The following is a 24651-nucleotide window of genomic DNA, read 5'->3' on the forward strand; positions in this document are numbered from 1 at the left end:
AGCAGCTCTTTCCCTGTGAGGTTACGACCTCCCGTGCTCTAAGGAACCAACTGTGGAGCTCTATAGACTCCTACTTAGTCGGGTTATCTTAAATAAGCAAAGCAGCTAATAGTTGCTAAGGTCATTTATTACAAAGCACATCTTATTACAAAGCACATCAGTCTCAACAGGCAAGCAGACAAGCAATGGCAAAGCAGCAGCAATGAGGGAATGGCTAGAAGCCCTGGCAAAAGCCATTGGCTAAAAGCAAGTGGCTAAAAGCCACAATGGCTAAAAGCACCAGCACCACCTCTCCCAATACATACTCTTATATAGGATTTTTCCAACAAGCTAAGATGCAAGTTCAGACCTCCACTCCTTCACCTATTAGAATTCTAGTTTCTTAGCACACCAGGTTATGTATAACACTACACATACAATCTGTCTTGTTCTATCTGAAAAATGTAAGCAACATTCTTACTATAGCTCTGTTATGACTAAGTCCTGTCTACAGCTGTGGGCCTGGAGCCTCTACTGAAGATATCAGTATATTTCAACCTTCACTAGAGCACTCACTTGCTCCTCTGGCATTTGAAACCTTTCACTTACTAAAAGCATTAGAATTTGCCTTAAATCTTACTAACTTACTAACTTAAATGTCTACTTCACGTGTGAGTGGCTTAATATACTTCAATCCATCCAAAGGCTTTAATTCAATCCCTGCACTCTGATTTCTCTCTGAAGATTTTCGAGAGACCCCTGACTCACTGACTCCAACATTTCCCGATTTGCACCAATTCCAATTCACTTCTCCACCCCCTTCATGTATGGGTCAACCTACACACAGAACGTTGACAAAGACTGCTTTAATTTGCTAGTCTTTTTAAAACTCACACTTTAGATTTATCTAACAGGATGAAAATGTTACCTGTTAGAGCAGGTGGCAATGGAGAACTGAAATTCTTAGAGTTGTAGAGTAATAGAATCACTGAGTTTGGAAAACACCTCTAAGGTCATGGAGTTCAATCATTAACCCAACAGTCTGCCACTAAAGCGTGTCCCTGAGCACCACATCTGTGTCCTCTGAATGCTTCTGGGGAAGGTGACTCCCCAGGGCAGCCTTTGAATTAATACATTCCAATGAAGACATTTTCCCTAAAATCCAATCTAAACCTCTCCTGCTGCAATCTGAGGCCATGTCCTCTTGCTCTATCACTTTTTACTGGGAGAAAAGTCCAATTCCCAACTGGCTACAACCTCTTTTCAGGGAGCTGTAGAGCACCATGAGGTCCCTCTGATAGAAGCCTTAGTGCTCCAAACACTTCACCAGCCTTGTTGTCCCTCTTTGGACACACTTCAGCTAACTATTCTGCAAATCCCTGCTGAATTTTTAGAAGCATCTAGCTGGTAAGGGATAAAATCAGGAGTATGATCTTTTAATGTACTCCTTAAATACAGACACAAACAAGTTTAATAATTAGAATATTGAAATAACAATTTTAAGCCTGAAAAATAAACCTGACAATGATTGGGTAAAAATCAAGCAGAAAAGGTGTTTCAGATGAGTGTATGTGCAAGGCAGCCACATTTTGCTAGCATAAGCCTCTTTCAGGCCAATCCACAGGAGTCTCTTTTGGCTCAAGTTCTAACTTTGACATCTTCCACACAGAACTCCAACCCCATCCCTGCTAAGGAAATGAAGCTCCAAGGGGTGCACCTATTTATTTCCAGTTCTGTGCAGGCTCTGTGACTCATACACTGCAATGAAGGCCCCCAGTGCCATCTGGTCTGGCACTTCAGATCCCAGCTCCCCTCCAGCAGAGGGAACAGTGCTGGCCAGGTTTGCAGGTAAAGCAGGGCCAAAACCACTTGTACTGGTGCCTGTCTCAGCAGCACTGCTCACCCTCCCTACAGCACCTCACATTCCTGCTCCTCACAGCCACTCAGACATGATTTCACTAGATAAGCATGGCATGAATTTCTCACAAGGGGTTATTAATTACAGGAAAGACTTTTTGGTTTACGAGCAGAGAGCTGATGGCTCCCCCAGAGAGGGCAGGAATATGGGACGTTTCTGACCACAGGTTCAACCTCCAGAGTGTTGACAGCTGGAGATAACAGAGTCATGCACAGGAGCATTGGCAAGGGACAGCAGTTCCCAGCCCTGCATGCACAGAGCTACCAGGAAAAGGATCCACAGGACCTGGAGCCAATGGCACAGACTGAAGCTCTGCCCCTCTTCCCTGGTTCCCACTACTTTTGGTGGCCTAAACAGAGCATGCTGCACTTGAATAAGGCCACATGCAGCTCCCTAGAAGTAATCACAGCAAGGGTTCAAGGGAAGTTCCTTCTCCTGGAATGGCTTGAAAAGTATCCAATAAAAGGGGAAAAAAAATCCACCAAACCACTAAATAGAAATGTAGCAGAATCATCCTTCTTTCCACAGGAGATCTACGTGATCTGAATCACAGAAACCTGCAGTAGCAGAGATATTACAGATGGTATTGGTAATGATAATCAGTAGAAATAAATAGCATCATCTTTTCTTGTCATTAGTCTTTCCATACAATGGGATCTGTAGGACAGGGCTGGAAAACACTGCTGTATTTCATGCTCTCAGCACACTACTTAGAACTCAAAAACTCCACTTAATTCCTTCAGTGCTGTATCTACGCAATTTCAATAGTAGCTTCACATCCTCTGCTCTACCAGACTGCCTAAAACCACTTCCAGGTCAGCCAAGTCCCCTTTTAAAGTCCTGACAAAAATTTGAAGGATTGTCAGGTAACATTCCTTTACCAAGAACTCGTAAGAATTCAAAGGGGAAAAAAAAGCTGTACCTATGGGTATTTTTTACTAAACCCTTCAATTCTTCAGCAAAAAGCTGAATATGACTCTTAGACTGCTTCTAAGACAATAATTTCAGAGTTACTCATAAATCAAGAGAGCAGCAGCAATCGAAGAGGTGGAGGGCAGCTGGGTTAGATTTGCTGCCCACTGCCACCTACTGTTAAAACTCCACCAAGTCACACTTGTGAGCTCTAATTCCCGAAGGATATGATTTCAGAGCCCAGAAGGAAGGAAAAACTTTGGAATTGAGCTTGCTGTGGGGAAAAGAAAAAAGAACATACCAAGAGAATTGCTCATCTAAGCTCATCGGGCTGTGGCACAGCAGCTTCACAAGTCTGGATTCTTTCCAGCAATGTTGAAATTCTGGCACCTAATTTATCCAGCTACTCTTCAGCTCAAGATAAGGCTTTTCCAGGCAGTGATTCAACACAAAGAAATCGATTAGTCCTTGTTGTCAAACTTCCTCACAAAGAGAAAATGCAGCTAAAGTAGAGAAAACCGATGGTTTAACACTTTCAGCACCTACATACAGTTCTGCTAATCCACCAGCTGCCCTCTTGTTGTTAGAATAATTTTCACTATTTAATGCTGCATTCCTACAATTTAATTTGTTTTCAAAACATCAGATAACAGACTTACAGCAGAAACAGTTTGGGGGAAAGCATGCAGCAATGACTGAGTCTATCTCCCAGCTGGAAAATAAAGTTCCCTAGTTCATAGAACCATAGAATCATTAAAGTTGGAAAAGACCTCTAAAGTCATAAAGTGCAAATATTAACCCAACATTGCCAGGTCCTTCACAACTATAGGGCCACAATTATACATTTTTTAACATTTCTGGGGCAGTGATTTCATCACTTTCCTGGGCAGCCTGTTCCAGTGCTTGATTAATTCCAAAGTCTGCAGGTAAGATTAACTAACTCTTTTAAGAAATTTGCTAACAACACTAACTAGGACATCCCATGTTATTCCAGTGGCTGCTTCCAAAGCAAAAGCCTTTGGCTGATGCCACATTCTAAGCAATACATCAAGAAGGATTTAACAGGTAAGAATTTTTAATTAAGACACAGTGGCTTGCCACGACTTCTGTCAGCCAATTCTCCAAGTGTAAAGTTTTCTTGGACATTGAGGAGCAACACAGAAGACATACCTTCCTCCTGGAGATAAGCCACTTCTCTAAACTTGTGTCTGGCAGCTGAAATGAGCCTCTTTAGGGAGTTTATCACATCAGTGCATGCTTATAGCAGAATATCTTCAGGCCCCTTCTTGGATGGTGTGTGCTTTGTGCTCACACCAAGTCCATTTTGGTAGCATACACTTCCTTATTCACACACAGATGAAATCCATTTAAAAGCTAAACAAATAACTCTATTCTGTCACATTCCTACCCACAGCTGAAACAAAGTCTAGATTTTCCCAACACAAGGAACAGCTCAGTTCCTCACTCAGGGGCATGAGAGCTAGTGCTTTGCTTTGTGACAGCACTTACAACTACACAAAGTAAATATAAATTTCATTGGTCACTGTATGTAGGAGCTAGTCATGCACATAAGCAACCAAAGACACAGGGCTTGCACAAGACAACCAAAGTTCAGAATCTGTAACTTTAAAGTTAGTTAAAAGTTATTTCTTGCTAAACTTGCATCCTCTCTGTAAACTAACCCCATTATCTAAGTTGTGACAGTCCCACATGCACCCACTGGACAAAGTACATACTCAACCATGTTAATCACTAAACTAATAATTTTACAGAGCCAGCAGCACTCAGAAAATACTTCAGAAATTTGCATCAATTTTGCTGCAACCTATTCAGGCCTTAAGCTGATCATCTAAATACAGTTTCAAAGGAATGATTCCCTTAAAATAGAAAGTGTCATTAATATCACAAGCATCACTCACTTTAAATAGAGTTCTGCAATTTATTCCAGGCCAACAAGGAATGATTTAACTTCAGCAAACTAAAGCTCCTCCAACTTCTCAAGTTATTTGCTGGAAGAAAATTCTAATTTTCTCACTCAAAATTCTTTTCTATGTAATTTAAATTCAGTGTGGGGTTTTTTTTCCCTCACAGGTAATTTAACAACCAGCCAGCTAAAGCAAGTCTACACTGTCTTAAAAAGAAGAGAAAGAAACTTCCTTTTTCATTAGACCCCAGCATCTTTCAACAAAATGGAGGCTGGCACAAATTAGTGTTTTGTATGCATCACACACAGCTGCCATTCTTCTCAATAACTAAATTATATTCACTATACTCACTCTGGATCCCTGACAATTTATCTGAGCACAGATCCTGACAGAAGACCCTCTGTAACAAAACGTCTGTTTAGGGCAATTACAGCGTTTTGGGAAAGCTGTATCTGCCTGCAGCCACTCATCCAGCCCCACAAGGGAGCTGGCCAGTGAGATAAGGAGCTGGCCAGTGAGGAAAAACAGGGAACTGAAACCTGCTCCTTAAGTGCAAATATATTCAGCTGTTGGAAACAGAAATTCTGTGATCAAAATCCCATTCCTTACTGGAAAATTTAAGACACTGATTAGCTACACAGTGACTCTGGACCTTCATCCCAGCTAGATGTTTGGAGGATGTGGAGAGTTAAATGAACACTGCCATTTTACTATTGCCTCATCCCTGTTGCTCAGCTGCCAAGAAGCCAGACTTAGCTCATGTTAGCAGTCCCTCTGGAGTTAAGAGGGAATTAAACCAGAAGGATTTCAGAAAATACAAAATTATTTCAAGATCAGGCCCCTAACAATTTCTTTTTTGCAAAGTGACTGCAGGACTGAGCAAACCATGTCCTTGTGAACCTCTCTCTTCTCATAATTAATTTATCTATTTTCTTTGCACCTTCTCACCCAGAGCTATAGTCCTGTCCCTCAGCATATCAGACTCTGCTTGAGATAATCTGGCAGACATGGGAACATCAAAAGTACTGGTGCAGTTTTTTGTATCTATGGTATTTCACCAATGAACTGATGAGACATAGACACATTATTATGCCTTCACTGAATTATCTTTATCATAGTGTAAATATGTAGGAGTATACTGAAATTAAAGGAATTCCTTAGAACTTACATCAAAAATGAGCCCTTCCTCATGGTGAAAAATAATTCTGTGCCCTAGGGATGGCAAACATCCTATAAGAGAATAATACAGAGAATTAGCAGAGGTCATGTTATCTAATGAAAGTCTCTTATTTTTTATCAAAGCTGGTTCACCAAGGTTACTTCTGAGTGCAGCTGTGTGAGGAGTGTAACCCCACCAAGGCAACATGCTATCACTAGCTGATTCTGCAGCCCTCCTTGAGGGAGGAATTTTGACTACAAGGAAATAGAAAGGGTGTTTGTCTGAACTCTTGTCCTTTTTATCCCCCAAGTACATCGCTTGGCCTGATTTGTAATTAATTATTAGTTGAATAGAATTAATATGGTATGTGAAAGCTTGACTGTGCAACACGCCTGACCTACATAAACCACTCAAGATTAGTCTGGTCCCCAGACTTTCAATTCAGAAAAATCTGCAGAGGCTGTATTTTCTATCCTCCTGTCTTTTACTTGATTTCATTTTGCTTCTATCTATCATCTCCCACGGAGCATCATATTCATCTGCCTCTCAAAATCAGATACCTAATATACAGTATTACAAGTAAATTAAGGGGTGGATGTAGATTTTGGAGTCAGTTTCTCGACCAGTTTTTTATGCAACATGTAGCACTACTGGGTCCAAAACTGATTAAACTGCAAAGGATCCAGTTAAATATTTATATTGATTTAATTAAACTGGGATTACATTCATATCTGAAGCTGACTCCATTTACCTATTAAAGGATTAAAAGTTTCAGCTGCAAAAGATTAATGTGGTCAAATTTACACTGCTGTCTGTGTTTATTAACAACACTCTCAAAGGAAATTTAAATATTACTCTTTTCCATTTTTAATGCCCTTCACAAAAAGGCCTTTAAGCAAGAAGGACTTTACTCTGCCTTAGTGTCCAGCAGCATTTCTGAATGAAAATACAGCTGTGTGAATAGAGCAGATTGACCAGACTTGTTTCAAATTTAGCATCTCTTTTAAAAAATCTCTAATATCCATGAAGTGAGCTACTGCTGCTGCCCCCAAGAAGAGAACATATCATGTGGGAAAGCCTTTTCTATTTTTCTATTGATTACACTAATTTAATAAAACAAATCTGCTCTCCTCCCACCCAACTTCTGCTCTTACCCTCATTTCTGAGCACATTACTCTTCTTTGCTCCAATATTCCACATCAACATGACAGTTCCTGACCTACTTATACACTTTCCTTCACCTCTTTAGAGAGTGCTAAATTACCCCTGCTGCTAAATTTTTCCCCAACTTCCCAGATGTCTGCTTGTTAGCTCCTGCTTCTCACTCTCTCTTTCTACCCTTTCTTCAATTTCTTCTCCTTTCTCAGATCTGATAGATACAACTTGACTTGTATTTGAGCCAGGCTCCTTCCTATTCATCACAGTTCTTGGTGCTGCTTGCTTCCATACAAAGCCCAACCAAAATTTTCCACACAATTTCAGTAAAATTTCACAGCCTGAACACACCACACTCCAATCAGTTGGGAGCACAATATGTAGTCCAGGATATGAAGACATCAAAATTTCATTCCCCTAACATAAATAAAAATATTATGTGGATTTTTGCATGAAAGGAGTGAAAAAATTCATTTCCCCTAACACCTTCTTGTGAGTCATTGAGAAGTTAAAAAAAAATCAGTCCAACTATACTCATGGTAAAATCAAAATATGGCTATTTCAAGATTTCAAGATTTCAAGATTTAAGGCTATTTCAAGATGACACATGACATGTCACATGAAAATAGATTCTACATAACTTTATTTCATCCCCTTCAGCAAGTATTATCAAGTTTTCTGGCTTCACAGTATCCCAAAATAACTGAAAACTTCATCCACTGGAGAGTCTGTGATGGGGGTTTTATGAAAGTGCATGAGAACTGTGTTTTTCCAAATTAATGCAAAGTGATGCATGCTCAGAAAAATGACACCAGATACACTGGGGAAGGACATGAGTCAGAATCTGGAAGGCAGCAGAATTACCCTACTTGCTAAAATAGACTTATTAACTGTTAAGCTACATATACAGTTAGCATAATAAATATATTGTTCATTGTATTTATTCTCTTTGGTGATATGATAAACATACAGGTTGTATTTATTAAACATAGAGTTATAGCTAAAAAAGTGAAGTTGTTCAAATGATATGACCAAAAAAAAAAAAAAAAATAGCATTCTTGAATAATGTGAAATCTTATAAGCTTAGGTAGGATGAAAAACCCCACTTCCTTTTAAAGCATCAGCACACTGCCAGCCCAAACTTCACGTGCCAAGTCACAAGTCCATAAAGAATTCTCCTGAGTGAGTTTTAAACTGCTGACGGTGCATGTGGAAGGAGATCAGGTCTGAAAACCACGCACAAGAATAAAACCCTTGTTGCAAGATAGCAGCATTGATGAGTTTAGGGGAGGGGAGGGGAGGCAGCAAAACACTTCCAGATCCATACAAGGCACACAGTGTTCTGTTTCCCAAAAGGAAATATTAATTTCAGCACACATTTCTGGAGTGCCATTAGGATGACACACATAAAGCCTTACTCTTGTATTTGCCCTGCTCCCAAGTTCATTCTTTTCCAGATGCGTTTTAATTATTTTTTTTTAAGAAAGAGGTTGCAGATAATTTTCTGAGGAGAGGGGGAGTGAAAGAAATGGGTTAAGATAAACTTCAAAGAGAGGAAGCACATCTGAAAAAAAATGTAAAGAGGTGCTGCAGGCAGCTAATTCTTTAGCCCTTTAATACTTTAAGCTGTACTACCTTGGTACAGGTACTGAAAGAAGTGGTCTCGTTCTCCCCAAACATTTGATGTGTTTTTCCCACACATTTTGCTACCATCACTCTTGGCATTTGTTTAGTGATCTCCTCTGGCAAGTCAGTCTTCAGCAGCACCAGTTTCCCAGTCAGGCACAGACAGCCAACGCTGCTGCTGATGTGAAACAAAGCAGCAGCAGCAGCTGAAGGCACTGAGGAGACTGGCACCATGCTTTTCAAAGGCTGTGCCAACTTCTGTCAGGCTAAAATGCTTGTGAAACTGAGGTGTGTCTGTTCTCAGAAGCACCAGGCAATTTTCTATAAACATTCCTGGTCCCATCCCTTTGTTGTCCCAGCAATCTGATCCAGAAACCTCCTTAATATACAGGATAAAGCGCAAATAAAGGAGCAGCGTTTGCTTTATTCTGGGTGTTCCGCCTGCTCAGTTATGGTTGTTCCAGGCAGTGTTTTTCGGGCTGCCGAGGGTTTTGCCAGCTGGCTCTGATCCCAAAGGCTGGCAGCGGACCTGCAGCCCCCCGGGCAGAGCAGGGGCAGCTTGGACACCCAGCACAGAAAGGGGCTCGCCCACCTGTGGGCAAAACACTGCAGGCTGGATTAATTTGTAATAAGATGTAGTTGTGTCTCCCTTAGGAGCTCCAGGGGTATTTTCCACCCTGCAGCTGCCTCGCTGTAACCCGGACACATTGTCCCGGTAGGAACACTGCGGGACTCCGCAGCAGCTCCCGTGGAGTTTGGGGACGTCCTTCCCACAGTTTCCTCAGAGAGCATGGAGAGAGGTAGCACACGAGGGGATGCTCTAAAGCCGCCTCGGGGGAAGTTCAGGCTGGCTATCAGGGAAGCTCCTCAGGGAGAGAGCGGGAATCCCTCGCGGGGATCCCAGACCCGTTACGGTTGGCAGGGAGCTCCGGAGATCGCCAGCCCAACCGCCCGCCAAGGCAGGGTCACCTGGAGCAGCGACACAGGAACGCGTCCAGTGGGCTCTCACTGTCTCCAGAGAGACAGAGACTCCACGGTCTCCCTGAGCAGCTGTTCCAGCGCTCTGCCACCCTCAGCTTAAAAACTTCTCCCTCAGGTTGGCGAACTTCTCGTGTTCTAGTGTACGGCCCTCGCTTCCCGCCCCGTCTCTAGGCAGCACCGAGAAGAGTCGGGCACAGTCCCGCAGACGCCCGCCCGCGAACGGCGCCCCTGAGGGCAGGGGTGGCGGCCCACGCCCTCAGGCGCCGCAGCAGCGCCCACGGTTCCATTCTTCCATTCCCCCATTCCCACATTCCCATTCCCTGCGGGAACGCCGGGGCGGGCCGCCCGTGACGGCTGCGGAAGAGGCGTCACAGAGAGGCGGTGCCGTCCCCCCGCGGAGGAAGGACGGGCTCCAAGATGGCGGCGCCGGAGGAGCGGCTCGTGTCGGAGGGCGAAGGCGGCGCCCCGGGCTCGGCGCGGCTCTCCCCGGCCCCGCTGCCGGAGGCCGCCGAGCCGCTGGCGCCCATGGAGCCGCCGCCTCAGAGCAACACGCTCATGGGGCTGCCCATCGTGGCTATCGAGAGCATCCTCAGCTTCCTGTCCTACGATGAGACGAGCCAGCTGCGCCTGGTAGGGGCCGCGGAGGGGAGGCGGCGGGGCGGGGGCACCGGGCTCGGCCCGCCTGGCCGGGGCGGCTGCGGGGGGCGGCGGCCCTGGCGTCCCCCTCCGAGCTGCTGCGCTCCCGGGAAAGGGGCTGGATGGGGCTTTATCCCTTCTCCGCTCTCGGTGTGCGCTTCCATACACGCATTCCTAAAGCTCTTTTTATCGTGTCTTACTTCTTTCATTCCTTTCACGCACCGGGCTGCTGGAGGCTCATTTCTCCTAGTGACTGGTTGGGGTGGGTAGTCTATTGTGTCTCATGTGTGTGTTTATTTTTACTTATAGGGCTTAAACCTACAAGTGTAGGTGGTGGTGAGCCTGCTGCTCCAAGAATCCACCCCTAGCTAGAAATGTGGGTCAAAAAAGAAGATGTAAAAAAAAAAAAAAAAAAAAAAAATAATCTGCCTGCTTCTTCCAGTCTTAGTGGATTTGTAATTAGTAACATATAGTATCTGCACCTCTGAACTCGATAATTCCTAAAAACCCCACAGCTGTCAGTGAGGAGATCAATGTATATCAATATTTAACTGCCTGCATAAGGAGCTTGATGTAAACCATGTCATATTATGATAAGCTGCTGTCTTACTGAATCTCTTACGAGGTTGTAAATGGAATAATAGTGAGGGAATTAATGCAGCTTATGTAACCCTCAGTAAACGTGCATGCACTGTACTGTTCCTATTTTAAGAACTCGATTAGTCTAAACTGGATAATATTACAAGCGTATTTCTGCAGGAAATTGGACTGCATGTGTCCTGGATCAGCAACCTGAAGTGTTGCATCCTGACTGTAACTTTAAACCAAAAGCTCTGGAAGCAAAAAATCTGTTCTCATTTATACTGCTCCAAGCACACCAGTTCCTAAGTATTTCTAGAGTGTGCTGTCAGTCCCCTGAAGATTTCAGCTTCTGTGAGATCTGTAAAAAGGATGTGGGACTTTGAGAACCACAGAATAGCCTGAGTTAGAAGGGAGCCACAAGGATCACAAAAGTCCAGCTCCTGGCCCTGCACGGGCCATCCCCAAGATCACAGGTGGTACTTGCAGTTTGACCACAGGGAAGGGAAGGACATCACATGTGTTTGGATATGCCATGTTTCAGGCTCAGAATTGCAATGCCAGGCACAGCCTGGGGCTGCACCTTTCCCGTTGCATCTCATGAATGGTAGTGCCTGTGGGAGCCCTCACAAGTCAACAGAAGGATTTTTCTTTCTCCAGCACTGTTTGTAAGCAATGCCGTGATGGTGAGAGTAGGAAAGGTGATGTCAGGACTAAATCAGCTGTTTAACTCTCACTGGCACTTAGTGACACTTTTGTGTTCTCACTTCCAAGTTCCTTTTTCCAGAAGAGAACTGCCTCTTTCAGAACTTTCAGAAATATGCAAATACCAACTTTGAAACATACACAGAACAATACTGGGCGTTAAATGAAGCAAACTATTCAGTTGATCTTTCCCTATTTTGAGTTTTTGAGTCAGTGACAGCCAAGAAAATTAATCTCCCGTCAAATTCCTGACTGTTCCCTTAAGCACATCAGAAGGCATTATGAGCATTCTTCTGAGAAGAAAGTAGCCTTTTGTTAACCAGCAGTAATGTAAAGAATCAAAGCCTTTCTGGTTTGAGCCCATAAGCTCAGCTTATAATCAGCTGGGTCTTTCAGGTGGCTGTTCAGAGCTGAAGGTGTTCTTCTGGCAGCTCACTGAGAGGCCGACACTGAATGTTCTTCATAGCTTCAGGTGCTTAATTCTCCTCAGAGAATTAAGGTAGCCTTTAAAAATAGCAATGCCCAGGCATAAATTCATAATGAAATTTCATTCTTTTGGGATTTTCAAGGGTGGTGAGTAGCCTTTGGGAAGACCTGTGTATTCCTGCTCTAAGAGCTGCTGTGCACAAACAGTAAATTTTTGTGTTTTGGAGAACTGACTTGAGCTGCTTATCAAAGATGAATGAATGTATCTTATGATAAGTAGTATTGTGCTAAAGATACATCACAGGAGCACATCAGTTGAATGACAGGTGTTAAATTGCTCAGGTCTCATGCATATTAGAAACATTCCCAAAATCAGCCTCATTACCCCTTAGAATGTGGGATTCCATGGGATAAAGCATCTTGAGGAAGGCAGGAAAATCCATCAGGAAAATCCTGGTCATCAATTGACCTAAACAAAGTTTGATCATACATGTTTAGACAAAAAAATGTGGATTCCCTGAACAGATCATTTTGATGCATTCTCTGGATCCCGGCATGGAAAGAACGGATGTCCTAATGTACTTTTTATTTTATTCATTTATTTTTATTTATCCATTAAAAAAGAAAAAAAAAATCTCTGAGTTGAACTGGGTTTGGATCTAAAATGTATACAAGACGACAGACTGAGGAGTTGGCTGGGTGGGAGGATATAGAAAACCAGAATGTTTTCAGATTGACATGGAGATAGGAACATTGTTTGTGTAGAGCATAATGAGGAGCATAATCTCAGACATAAGGTCCAGAAGTCTTTTTCTGTGACCAAAGGATGAGGTAAAGAACATTTCCTGCTTGTGATGATTGCCATCAGGGAAGGCAAGACCATGGGCCCCTCATTGTGCAAAAAGCATTTGCTTTCCTGAGCATAATGCTTTCTGCTATTCCTGGGGTTAGTGCCTGTGAAAGCACAAATGAAGCACCTACTGGTTAAGCAGTGAAGTAGTTGCAAGGAACAGAGACTAAACAATAGGTATTCAGAGAGTAGTCATGTCTGAAATGAGGGAAATCTTGAGCCCTCAAACTTTTGTTCAGACAAAATGAATGAGAGGAAAAGCAGCAGCATTTTGCTTTCAGCCCTTTTGAGTATTTACTTAATCTTCTTCCTCTGATGATCCCCATGAGAGAAGCGCAGAAAACCCCAAAGACCCCAGTATCTGAAGCTGTAATGCTCTGTGCATTCTGACAGGGAAGCTCACTATCTTCCAGCTTTTGAGGGCTCCTTTTACTGGGATATTTTTAGTGACTTGCAGAGGCTTTGAAATTTTTACCTCAGTGGGATAATAATGAAATTCTTGGATTCCAGGGGTTTTTTTGGTCACATGTCTGAGCTTGGAAAGACACTTCCATTCAGGCTGTTACTACAGCAAGCATGATTAAAGTCACACAATCCACAACCTCCTTCCATGAACGCTCTAAGAAGGTTATCTTGGATTCTGACACATGTCACAATTACTTAGATTCTGCAGCAAACTTGTGTTTATCTCCTGCAAGTAAGGACTGATAGCCTTTGGACAGCATGGCTTTAATACTCCTACTTCCAGTCAGTCTGTATTTACAGGCATTTCTATTTTAAAGTTTCTTGATGAAGTTATAAGCATTTTGCCACTTACTTTACCCTAAAAAAGGCATTTAATGGAACATGGTGTCAGTGTACTCTTTAAGAAAAACAGCATATATTGAATCTAAATAAGCTAGGATATTTTATATTTCTTTTGGAGTTTGTTGTCTGGTAGTGAAGCTTGGAAGAGATAAGACATGCTTGAGGAAACGGAAGTTAGTAGATTGTGTCAGTTTGTTTAAAAATGAAGTGGAAAATGAGTTTATAGGATCATAGAAAGCTGTTACCACACAAAAGTCAGCACATGAAGAAGCAACCTCTCTTTCTGCTTTTTACATGGACTTGGAATGCCTCTCTAACCCTGAAATTTAAACACAGGGTCTGGTTGGATTTGACGTTTGAGGAAACACAGCCTTTTTCAGCTCTGTGACTAAAATAAGAAAATATTCACCAAAATTGCACATAGAAGGACATCTGTATATCCGCGGGAGGGCGGCTGTGCCGGCAGGTGTCACTGTGCGCGAGGTTAGAGCCTTCCCTCCCTGCCGCCTCCGAGCGGAGCTCGGCGGGGCTGGAGATGTTCTCCTTTTGTGCCGCTGCCTGCAGAGCTGGCGCAGCCCTGTGCAGTACCAGTGCCTGCTTCGGGGATCCGCTACCAACAGAGCTGCCAGAAAGCTGCAAATCCTTGCACTCAAGAAGGATTTAAATCTCTGAGCCCCTGGAGCTGCAAGCACAGGGAAGAAAGAACGATTTCCTCCTTCCTGTAGGAAGGGCCAGCATTTTCCCTTATACAAAGGAGATGGTTTAACTGGATCACTGAATGTGGGGCAGAGGGTGCTGAGACTCTCCCTCTGCAGTTTGCCTGTCTGATCCTTTGTTAACCAGAAAGATCTAATGCTGAGGAGCACAGGCAGATCCACAGTCACTGCTTAATGGTCTGTCCATACAGATCTGTCTGAAAGTGGTCAGTTCTCACAGAGCTTCAACCAGCTGTGGCATGAAGCAGAACTTTTCCTTTTTATACAGAAGGCATTACACAAAGTAATTGCAGGTTTCTCTGGGAGAGGAGAGAATCTTCTTCCTCGAGGTATAAACTTATATAGACTTTAAAGTTATGAAATGAGGAGTGTATGGAGGAAAGGAGTGCTTATTAAAAAAAAAAAAAAAAAAAAAAAAGCCTATTTATTGGCAAGTGAGGTCACAGTGGGAGCCATGGACTTTGGTACCTAATAAAACCCCAACAAAACCAAAACAATTTCAAAGAACATTTGGATCACTAAACTCTTGCATTTTCAGAACTGAATAGCAATTGCTTTAAACTTTTGTATGAGTTGGCTCTGTCCTGTAACTGGTAACTTTGTGAAGGTTTGACTTTAGTAGTTTATTCTATCTTCTGCAGCTCTTCACGTCCCTTCTTCCTAAATCTGTGGGGCAAAAAAACCCTGAGACTATTAGTGTACAGCATAGGAAATAAAGGATTCCTTTAAACAGAGGAGAAAAGACCCTTCTATATAAAAAGGAGAGTCTTGTTCCATGTGCAGTGTTTTCCATGTGTTTTTAAATTTAATTGTGGTTGACTTCAAAAACATAAGCCTTAAACACTATAAAACCACCATGATTTCTTGTCTTTAAAGGTTTTTATTTTTGAAACTACAAAATACTAATTTCATCTACCAGAATCACTCTGGAGACCATGCCAAAAGCCAGGCATGGGCATTTGCAACTTCCATTAAAATCAGGGGAAATGGTATTTGCTTCTAGGTGGCATTCAGCTTACTGTCTCTTGTTAGGCAAAATCAATAGATTTATTTGTGAACTGTGAAACATAGCTGCTCCTTTTTGGTGTATTGTGGTCTTTGGTGGAGATGGGATGCCTTAATCTCAACTGCAGTTTTTGCTTGTTGAAATGGAGCAAAAAACAGTAAGGAAATCTTTGGCTACCTGACAAGTAGGGATAAGATAATAATAAAAGTGACTTGTGGCCTTAATTGAGCCTAAAGATTTCTTTTTACTTAAATACAGGTTTGTAAACGAATGGACTTGGTTTGCCAGAGAATGTTAAATCAGGGATTTCTGAAAGTGGAAAGATACCACAACTTGTGTCAAAAGCAAGTCAAAGCTCAACTTCCAAGGTATGTGCCAGTTAAAACCGGAATTAAGTTTAATTGTGTTACATTCATTTAAGCAGATTATTGAAAAGGAATTCCTTTCTGGCTAATTCCTCTTAGATATCTTGAAAATTTGAGTCACGTTTACCTTTATTTCATTTTTTTTTTCCTAAAAGCGCCTTGAACCTAAGATTTAACTACAGAATAGTGGTGTGAAAAGTGTGTCTGGTATCTCAAACAGAAAAGTCTGGGTCCTGTGTTACTCAGCTCTTTTGGCAAATCAAACGAGGATTCCTGGGAGTGAATAAATGCCATTCCTTTTCGAGATCAACTGCCTTCACTGATGATTTATCAAAGACTGCTTTAAAAAAAGGGCAAAGTTTTTCACTGGCAAGGAGTAAACGGGAACAAGGAAGAGGGATTTGACATGTGAGCATTACTGGAAACTGGTTTCTCACTAAATCAATGTCTTTCTTCCTCTTTCCAGTGAATAAGTGCAGCTGCTGCTGTGTCCTATCAGATTTCCCAGAGTGAAGAAACTAAATGCTGCTTAGCATAGAGATCCTTTGTCAGAGAACGTTTCTATCTCAACCTAAAGTTCATAGTAGTTCTTTACTATGTAAACTTCACTACTAATATATTACATTTTTTATTTCAATTGCATTGAAGTACTGACCATATGAGTGAGAGGGATAAAAATAGTCACTCTGACTCAGTGTCTGCTGCTAGTTAGTACTGCAACCTTGTTCTTAAATAGTCCTGAATTACATACAGAACTTATGGAGCACATAAGGCTTAGTAATTATTTACTAGCTGGGTCTCGGTCACTATCTTTTATTTCCATGAAGACAAATGTTAGTGGTTACAGGGTTTTAAGAGTGAAATTAACTTGACAGATGTTACTGTTTGATTTTTTGACTCCTTGTTAAATCAGTGTCACCTTGTGGTCTGTTTTCCAGACGGGAGTCAGAAAGGAGAAACCATTCATTAGCTCGCCATGCAGACATCCTCGCTGCTGTAGAAACGAGGCTCTCTCTCTTAAATATGACTTTCATGAAGTATGTGGATTCCAATCTCTGTTGCTTCATACCTGGAAAGGTAAAATGTAGACTATATTATGTGAATATGTATCTGTGTTTAAAAAATAGGATTGCCTGGCACAGGTGGAGAAAATTGATATTGTGTGTGTGTATATACTTGTATATATACTTGTATATATACTTGCAAACAAACCTACAAGCCAATACTCTGTTTTACCAGTCAGTCTGAAGTGAATAAACCGGGCTGTATTTAAATATTAATTATTTTAAATTTGATTTCTATTTGCCCTTAGATTCTCTCTTGATTCTGACATTTGACTTATGGTATACTCATCCTCTACAACCTTTTAGACAAAACATGTGATCAGGCCATCTGAAGATGTAGTAATTTAGACAACACAAAACATTAACCAGCCAGTCAATTGAGATTTTAGGCACCTTTCTTAAGGGTTTTAGTACTTCAGGTTAATTGAATTAAGGTATTTAGTATGTCAAAACACTGTTCAGTATTACAGTGGATGGTATATTTTTGTACAGTAGGTGGAATTAGTTTTAAATGTAAAGTGTGTTAAATGGGAACATTACTGAACAGTTCTGGTGTTTTAGAATACCAGCCTAGCATTAAATATAAATTATGCAGGCAAGATGTACATTGGAGATACTGATGTTTTATAAGCTGTGAAATCACTGGTCCACAGGGGAATTGACAAAATCGTGCTCAGAGGAAGACTGGTACAGCTCAGGGATTAAATGAGATCAGTGAACATTATCCTAATGCTCTATTCATTGATCTTTCCATGTAAGGTTTGGGTATGTTGGTGTTACTTTTTTGTGGGCAGAGAACTGAATTGCAGTGAGATGAATGGAAAACTTATCTCTTGGATTCTGGGGAAGCCCTACCACACATCTAGTGGTAGGATAAGCTGTGGGCATGGAATGTATTTTTATCGTGAAGAAGTAACTATTTCTGTACACTCCTGTTGACTTGATACTTAATTAATTTTAAATTATATTCTTATTTGAGTTTATAGTTTTTATATACCATATATTTTAAAAAAATAATACAATGAAGTCAGATGAACTTAAGTTCCTGATACTTACATGGTAAATGGGATACTTAAAAAAAATGTTGCCCTACTGTTTTGAAGAGTAGAGGGAAAGGCAGTACTCAGCCTAGACCAAGGGTGTGTAGGAGTTGGGCAGATGAGTTTGCTTTTCCTTGTGGGAAACAACTTATAAGGACCTTAATTTTATTTTGATGCAACTGCTAAAAAGTTTGTGGTGGGTGCTTTTTTTTTAAACATTATTTACTTAGTGTATGAGTTTGCTAGCACTGCTGCTCTCTCAGCACAATTTCCAGTTCATCCATTAATTTATATTTTGGTCAGTCAGATTCAAGGCTTAGTGTTCACTTGCAGTCTGTGGTTTTTCCCTCCCACCTGCTTTGCTTCCCTCAAGAAATTTCACCACAGAACTGCCAGGGGTGAATTTGTGTTAGAATATGCTAATCCTGGTTTGAGGTTCAGCATTCTGTGTGATAGCAGAGCACGGCTGCAAGGTTTTCTATTGAGGATGTTGTTGCTAACAGGATATAAAGTGGATAAAATTAGAGAAGTCTTTTTTTTTGTTTGTTGCTTGATGAGAAACTTAGGTCCTGTCTAGCTTTTGGGACTTTTTAGCTAAGCTTCCTTTATCAGAACAGAAGGTGCAACTGTATTACAAGGTTGTTATATGTGTGTTCTTCAGGAAACTCTTCATTCTTAATCCTGTGCAAAATACCTGTGTAGCTTTGGCTAAGAGACCAGCACTCCTACCTTGACCTGCCTCAGACTTTAATTCATAAATTAGTGAGACACTCTTCATCTCTCTGTATCTCTCCTAACCAAAAGGCTTTGTTTCCCAAACCTTTGAAGACAGTTTTGTTCTCTGTCAGTAGTGGATTGATGTTTTGAAAATGAATCTATTTTTGACTTAACCTGAATTTGCAGTATTTTGTGTGTATGGAAGTGGACTCAAGTAAATATTTACAGCTCTTCAGGCTGACATAATGCTAATTCTTGCTATTCCAATTCTCTTTCTCAACTGGCAGGGGTAGTGACTGCTCTGCTTTGGGGCTTCTTGCTTCAGGTTCTCCTGAAGGAAATAATCATGCTCTGCTGAGTATAGATTATGTAACTTGCAAACCTACTATGACTGTACTTCAAATTTCACCCAATGAGCATTATTTCATGACTTTGAAGAGAGCTGTTGTGATAGATTAAATTAGTAGCTTCTCTGATATATCATGAACAGCACTTCAAAAAGCTGATATGGAACAAAAACACAGAGTAGTGTGCAACTGTTATATGGTAAAAACCCCTGAATATGCCAGAATTCCTAGAACAAACTGAAATAATCTTGCCTTTATCAGAAAATCCTAATTCTTCTTAAATGTTTTAGGTAATAGATGAAATTTATCGAGTGCTAAGATATGTAAACTCTACAAGAGCTCCTCAGAGAGCTCATGAAGTTCTTCAAGAACTAAGGGACATTTCCTCCATGGCTATGGAATATTTTGATGAGAAGATTGTTCCAATACTGAAAAGAAAGATGCCTGGGTCAGATGTATCGGGACGTCTAATAGGAACTGCCCCAGGTATTAATTCCAACATATAGTTAAGTTTTATTTAGTTTTTCTTAAAAAAATCACAGCACTGTATGTTTTCAAAGCTCCCTCCCTTAAATGGGAGCTTTATTACATAAATATTGATAATACTTGTTTATTAAGAATGCTAACTGAAATTCATTTGCTTTGAAATTTAAGGAGCCTTTGTACTACCAAAAGAACAGTCACTTGAATGTATGTTAGAATTATGCATAGTGTGTATTCGTTGAACAAATGCTTTTGTGCCACCAATGAATGAGACTTTATCACTGCATTTGGTTGAAATTTGGCACATGAGATGACAACTTGATGCCTTTCATTTTTAGGACAAGCTGCAGATGAATTTGCCTAAGCTGTAGTAGTACATAGAGGGCTAGAATGGGCTTCTTTTACTTTACTGGGGATTCTGTTTTTTTTTTAACAAGCAAAATAGTTACAGGTAGTAGTGAAAAGGCAATTAAAATAACAGTATATAAATAAGCCATTAAACTTGTCCTTTGTATACTCTGTCAGACTATCCAGAACTTTTTTGAACCAAACTCTAAGGTAGTTGCTTCATGCCCGAAGTTATCCTAATGGTAAAGGGCAAAAGATTGGTAAAATTGTAGAGTTTTCCTTATACAGGATGTGTTCACACTTTAGGAACTGTGAAAGTTAACTCTCTAGAAGAATAACTTAATAAAAATTGGGAGAAAAAATACATCTCAAGCAAAAACAATAGGCCTAACTGCAGATGCTCTTGTTTCTTGTATGTCCTGTCCATCCTTTTAGCCATAAGTCTGTATGCCGCCTTTTAATTATATCCTGTTAGTTATACTTTCTTTTTTTTAATTATATACCTTTTTAAAATTATATATGGGTTTAAATTTTTCTTTTAATTATATGTGTTAATATACACTGAGCCTCTCAGCTGAGGAAGCATTGCCCAAACCCACAGCTAATGTCAATCAACCTTTCAAGGCCAAGGCTCTGTGGTACATAAAATGCTTCTCTCTTGTTGAGGGAAGGGTATAACCTCTCCAAAAGCAGCCCCTTAGTGTCACATAATGGTAGCTGTGCTGGCATCCTAACAGGAAAAAAGAAGGAAAAGGAGGATGGCTGTTCAGACTCTTCTTTCTGTAGGGCACTTAAAGTTGCACCTTGCTTGCACAGCATTGCTAGAAGAGTATAATGACAGCAAAAGTGATAGATATCTTTTATGGCAGAAAAAGTGAAAGAAATTATACAGTAGCTGTTAGTCTCCTTGATTTGCAGGAACTTTATTAGAATCAACAGTTCCAAGCTCAGATTCCAGTATGGTTTTAGTGCTTAGGAGGAGTGATTCTAAAGAAGCATGGAAAATAAATTCCTTTCTTCTAAAATGTAAGTTATACTGAAATACCTTGTTAAGTTCCAAACTACAAATTTTTAGAACTTTAGCTTCCTGCAACTAAGACAGCAGAATTTTGCTGGTCTAATGCAAGATATTTATCCAGCCTTAACTATTCCATGTTAATTAATTTATAGATGTTTTGTGGGGTTTTGTCTTAACATCTGTGACACTAAGTCTAGATGACAACACAATCGTTCTACACAGTTGTTGATACAGCAAAAGGAGGGGGGGCTTATGTACAGGAAGTGAATTATGAACTTTTTTCCAGACTACTGAAAAGCTGTAAGTATTTTAAATTAAACTGGTTGTGCTCTGAGATTACCACATGTTCTTGTTAGACACTTAAGTGACTGTAAATCTGTTCACCTGTTCTCGTAACTTGCAATGGGTATTCAGATTCATGTGTGGGGAGTAGGGGTAAGCAAAACATGAACACTGGGACAGCGTTTCTACCCGTAAGTTGCAGAGTATTAATCCCAGCTCTCTCTGAAGTTCCAGGGCCTTCTGCAGCGCTGACAACAATGCAGCTGTTCTCCAAGCAGAGCCCTTCCAGGCAGGAGGTCACCAAGCTGCAGCAGCAGGTGAAAGCCAACGGCACGGGCCTGACGGCGCTAAAGCGGGAGATCTCGGAGCTGCGCGTCAAGGTGCAGGAGCAGCAGAAGCAGCTCCAGGATCAAGACCAGAAACTGCTTGAGCAAACCCAAATCATTGGGGAGCAGAACGCCCGCTTGGCCGAGCTGGAGCGCAAGCTGCGAGAGGTGATGGAGAGCACAGTAGGGAATTCTTCAGCTTCCGGCTCAAATGAACAATCTCCCAGGAAACGGAGGAAGGCCGTGGATTCCACAGACTGTCCTAGGAAATCGAAACGCCTTCGGAGCAGAAAATAGCTGGGGAGGAAATGGCGCCTTCAGGAGGATACACTGCTCTAGTAGCCCAAGCAGGCCTGCTTGTTTGGATACTGTGACCAGCTTCATGGTGTCACTTAGGCTGCTGGCTCTTCAAAACACCACTTAGACTTGAACAGTAATTTTCTTTCATCGACTTTTCCCCTGCTTTCTATATGGGTGGGCCTAATGCACAGAATCTTTAAGATTTGCAATAGCTACATACTAACCAGACCTGCTCTGTTATGTTTTGAAGGGTTAACCTTTTTTTTCCGTGCAGATGTGTTTCAAGTAAACTTATTTGTGTTTATGCATATGTTCACATGAAATCTTAAATAAATTGTCTTAACTGACTAAATGGTTAAGAGTAAAAACAGATGTCCTGCTCACTTGAAGGAAAGATCTGCTTTTAAAACCTTGTTTCTGAGAACTTGACCTTTTTTGTTACAAGTGACCTTGTCTGGAATGTCTGAAAAGTAGTTAATACTTTTTGGGGTTCTCTGTAATGAGTAAAACTGACTTCTTAAGCTACAGTATTGGCTATATATTTTTGTAAACTTCGTGGAAGGGCCTTCTATCCAGTCTTCACATGCACACACCCTGGTTCTAGGTCTTGGGAGCCATATTCTACATTTGCATGGATAGATGCATGTACAGCTTAGTCAGCCTGCCAAAAGCACTTGCCTGACTTGCCTGAAACTGTTCCAAACTCTGGGAGAGAGCACAGAGACGTGTCAAGCAATTCCTTTGTTCCTCAGCCATAACAGTCTCTGCTTTCAGCACAGCAGCTTCCTTGCAGCGAGGTGATCTGGGGAGGTGAGCAGCAGGAGCGTTTGAGCCTGGGCTGTGTGGCTGCCCCTCGCCCTGCCTGGAAGGCAGGGATTACTCTTAGCCAAAGCTGGAGAATGGAGAGGCTGCCTGTGCATCACTTGGGTCATAGGCCAGCACTGAACACCTGCAAATTCTCCCTGGAGTCACCAAGCTCTGGGAACATCATTTGAGTGAAATGCTGTATTATGGGAAAACTTAAACTATTCTGTGTGTCTGTGTTGGGGTTATGGCAGAAATTTCTCTGTAACAGTGATGACAATATTCTAAGCTTTCCTTATCCTAGAAGGTAAATTACTTCAGACTTCACTGAAAAGGTAAACCACTTCAGAGCTTTAATTTCTTTTGCACTTCTGTTTTGAGCTTGTAACTGGAAAAGCATGTCTTGCACTGTTCAGTCTCTCTGGTCACTTTAACCACCTCAGAGTTGTGTACAGTGATTATTCCCTCCCTGCCATCTGTATATTTTTGGAATCTTATACAAATACCATTGTCCTTGTTTTTGTTTTAATGTACTAAACTATGTAGCTTTATAATTTGACTTACGTTTTCTTTTTTTAACCATCTGCTGCTTAGTCTTTAGGTGGTTCTGAACTCAACTTGGTATGACACTGAAAATGCAAATGCTGCATTTGTAGCTGTTCACAATCTTGATATTACTGCTGTGGGTTAAAGTTCAAGTTCATTCTGTATGGCTGTCAGCATAACCTAGTGGTTGAATTCAAAGCACCAAACAAATCCGAACTTGTCTGAGTCAGATATTATATAATTGTGGAAAACTGACTTTTTTCCTGAAAGCTCTGCTACAATTTTTACTTCTAAAACATAGTAGCTCATACCAGAAGTAACATTGCAAATGACTAATATTTGACAGACATTTAGCTTTCAAATAAACTTCTTGAGTAGTTTGAGTCTTTTCCCAAAAAAAAGGTATTTTTTCTTAAGCATCAAGAAAATGATAAAAGACTGTCTTGAGGGCAGACTTAAACGAAGGAGCGTTTGCTTGTACTGGTTTTCTACAGCTCAGAATGTCTTCTACAGGTAAGTCTGCCTTGGAGATAGATACCTGCTGTTCAGCTTAAAAATAGTGGCATATACCTTAACTTTTAAAAGACAATTTTGAGTCAAAGGGTCAGCATGATAGCTAGAATTACTGTGTGATACAAATTCATTGAATGATTATTAGTGATAAAAAAATCCTGTAGTGGACTAATTACTGACTGCTTGTGGTAAATACTTCCAAACAAGTATAAACCTGTGAATTGCATTTACTGAAAAGGTTTATTCATACATTTTGAATATTTTTCAGTTTAGTTTCAGGTTATTCCAGAGTAGCATTTCTGGATGTTTTAGGGAATCTCTGGCTGTTCGTAAACTGAGCTGGAAAACAACAGCCAGTTGTTACGGGAAGTGTTCTCTGGGAATGGTGCCAACTTGGAACCTTCAGCTCAAGGAAGTATCATGTGCTCCAGATTTGCAGGTGCATCCTGCTCCTCCATGTGCTGACAGTGAAATGGAATGAGGCTGGTGAAACTTAAGGGGTAGAGGGGATGGTTACAAGGCAGCTTTGGGAAATTCCACAATAAAGGTACACCAGTGTTTTCTATTTCACATCCCAGAAAGGGAAACATCAGATGGCTCTTGGCTGGAATGTACACCAGAAAAATATACACATGGAAAAAACAGAATGAAGTAATTGTTTGGACAAAATAGCAGGAACATTAATTTCTGACGCCATATTGTCCCTTGTTAAATAAAAAGGATGAGTTTTGCCATATATGAACAAGCTGATGAATCACCTGAAGTAAAACAATCTTCACTCAGTGCCTGTGCACATTTATGTGAGTTGGTGTATCAGCCTTGTAGTGTTGGCAGGGATTAGTGATTGTATCATCTGTTCAAGGGAGAGACTTAAAACAGACTGAGATGTAGTTTGCAGAATTACATGAAAAATTGATTTATTTGCAGCCACTGTTCAGTTTTAGTACTTTTATCAAGGACTGAAACTGAAAGAAAGGTCAGAGCTGACAGGGAAAGCAATCTTAAGTGTCTTATATTTAGTTTTTTAAAATAACTTAACTGAGGCCAGCTTTACTGCTTTTCTAAAACTAGCACTTGCTTAGAAACTGCTTTTTGTTTCATAGTAAGGTTGGGGATTT

General features: G+C 41.0%; 2 protein-coding genes across 2 annotated transcripts in view; one reads left to right on the forward strand and one right to left on the reverse strand.

Annotated features, from left to right (window-relative positions):
• Window positions 1–3166, reverse strand: part of TP53BP2 (tumor protein p53 binding protein 2) — a 56080-nt gene extending 52914 nt beyond the window's left edge. The window contains exon 1 of the mRNA XM_056486802.1: window positions 3111–3166. The gene's annotated coding sequence lies outside the window, so the exon portion shown is untranslated. The remainder of the gene's footprint in view (window positions 1–3110) is intronic.
• A 5918-nt stretch (window positions 3167–9084) lies between these two features.
• Window positions 9085–23033, forward strand: FBXO28 (F-box protein 28). Its single transcript, XM_056487919.1, has 5 exons — window positions 9085–10285; window positions 15639–15748; window positions 16684–16822; window positions 19204–19399; window positions 21273–23033. The coding sequence occupies exons 1-5, from the start codon at window positions 10073–10075 to the stop codon at window positions 21665–21667; spliced, it is 1053 nt and encodes a 350-aa protein (XP_056343894.1). The 5' UTR covers window positions 9085–10072; the 3' UTR covers window positions 21668–23033.
• Window positions 23034–24651: the final 1618 nt, after the last annotated feature.

The sequence above is a fragment of the Oenanthe melanoleuca genome, chromosome 3 (genome assembly GCF_029582105.1).
Source record: "Oenanthe melanoleuca isolate GR-GAL-2019-014 chromosome 3, OMel1.0, whole genome shotgun sequence".
Taxonomy (NCBI): domain Eukaryota; kingdom Metazoa; phylum Chordata; class Aves; order Passeriformes; family Muscicapidae; genus Oenanthe; species Oenanthe melanoleuca.

Bases quoted from the DNA above. Each gene is read 5' to 3' on its own strand.
- FBXO28 (XM_056487919.1), top strand. From the start codon at position 10,073: ATGGCGGCGCCGGAGGAGCGGCTCGTGTCGGAGGGCGAAGGCGGCGCC. The intron at 10,286-15,638 runs GTAGGGGCCGCG...ACTTAAATACAG, and splicing joins AGACGAGCCAGCTGCGCCTG to GTTTGTAAACGAATGGACTT. The intron at 15,749-16,683 runs GTATGTGCCAGT...TCTGTTTTCCAG, and splicing joins GTCAAAGCTCAACTTCCAAG to ACGGGAGTCAGAAAGGAGAA.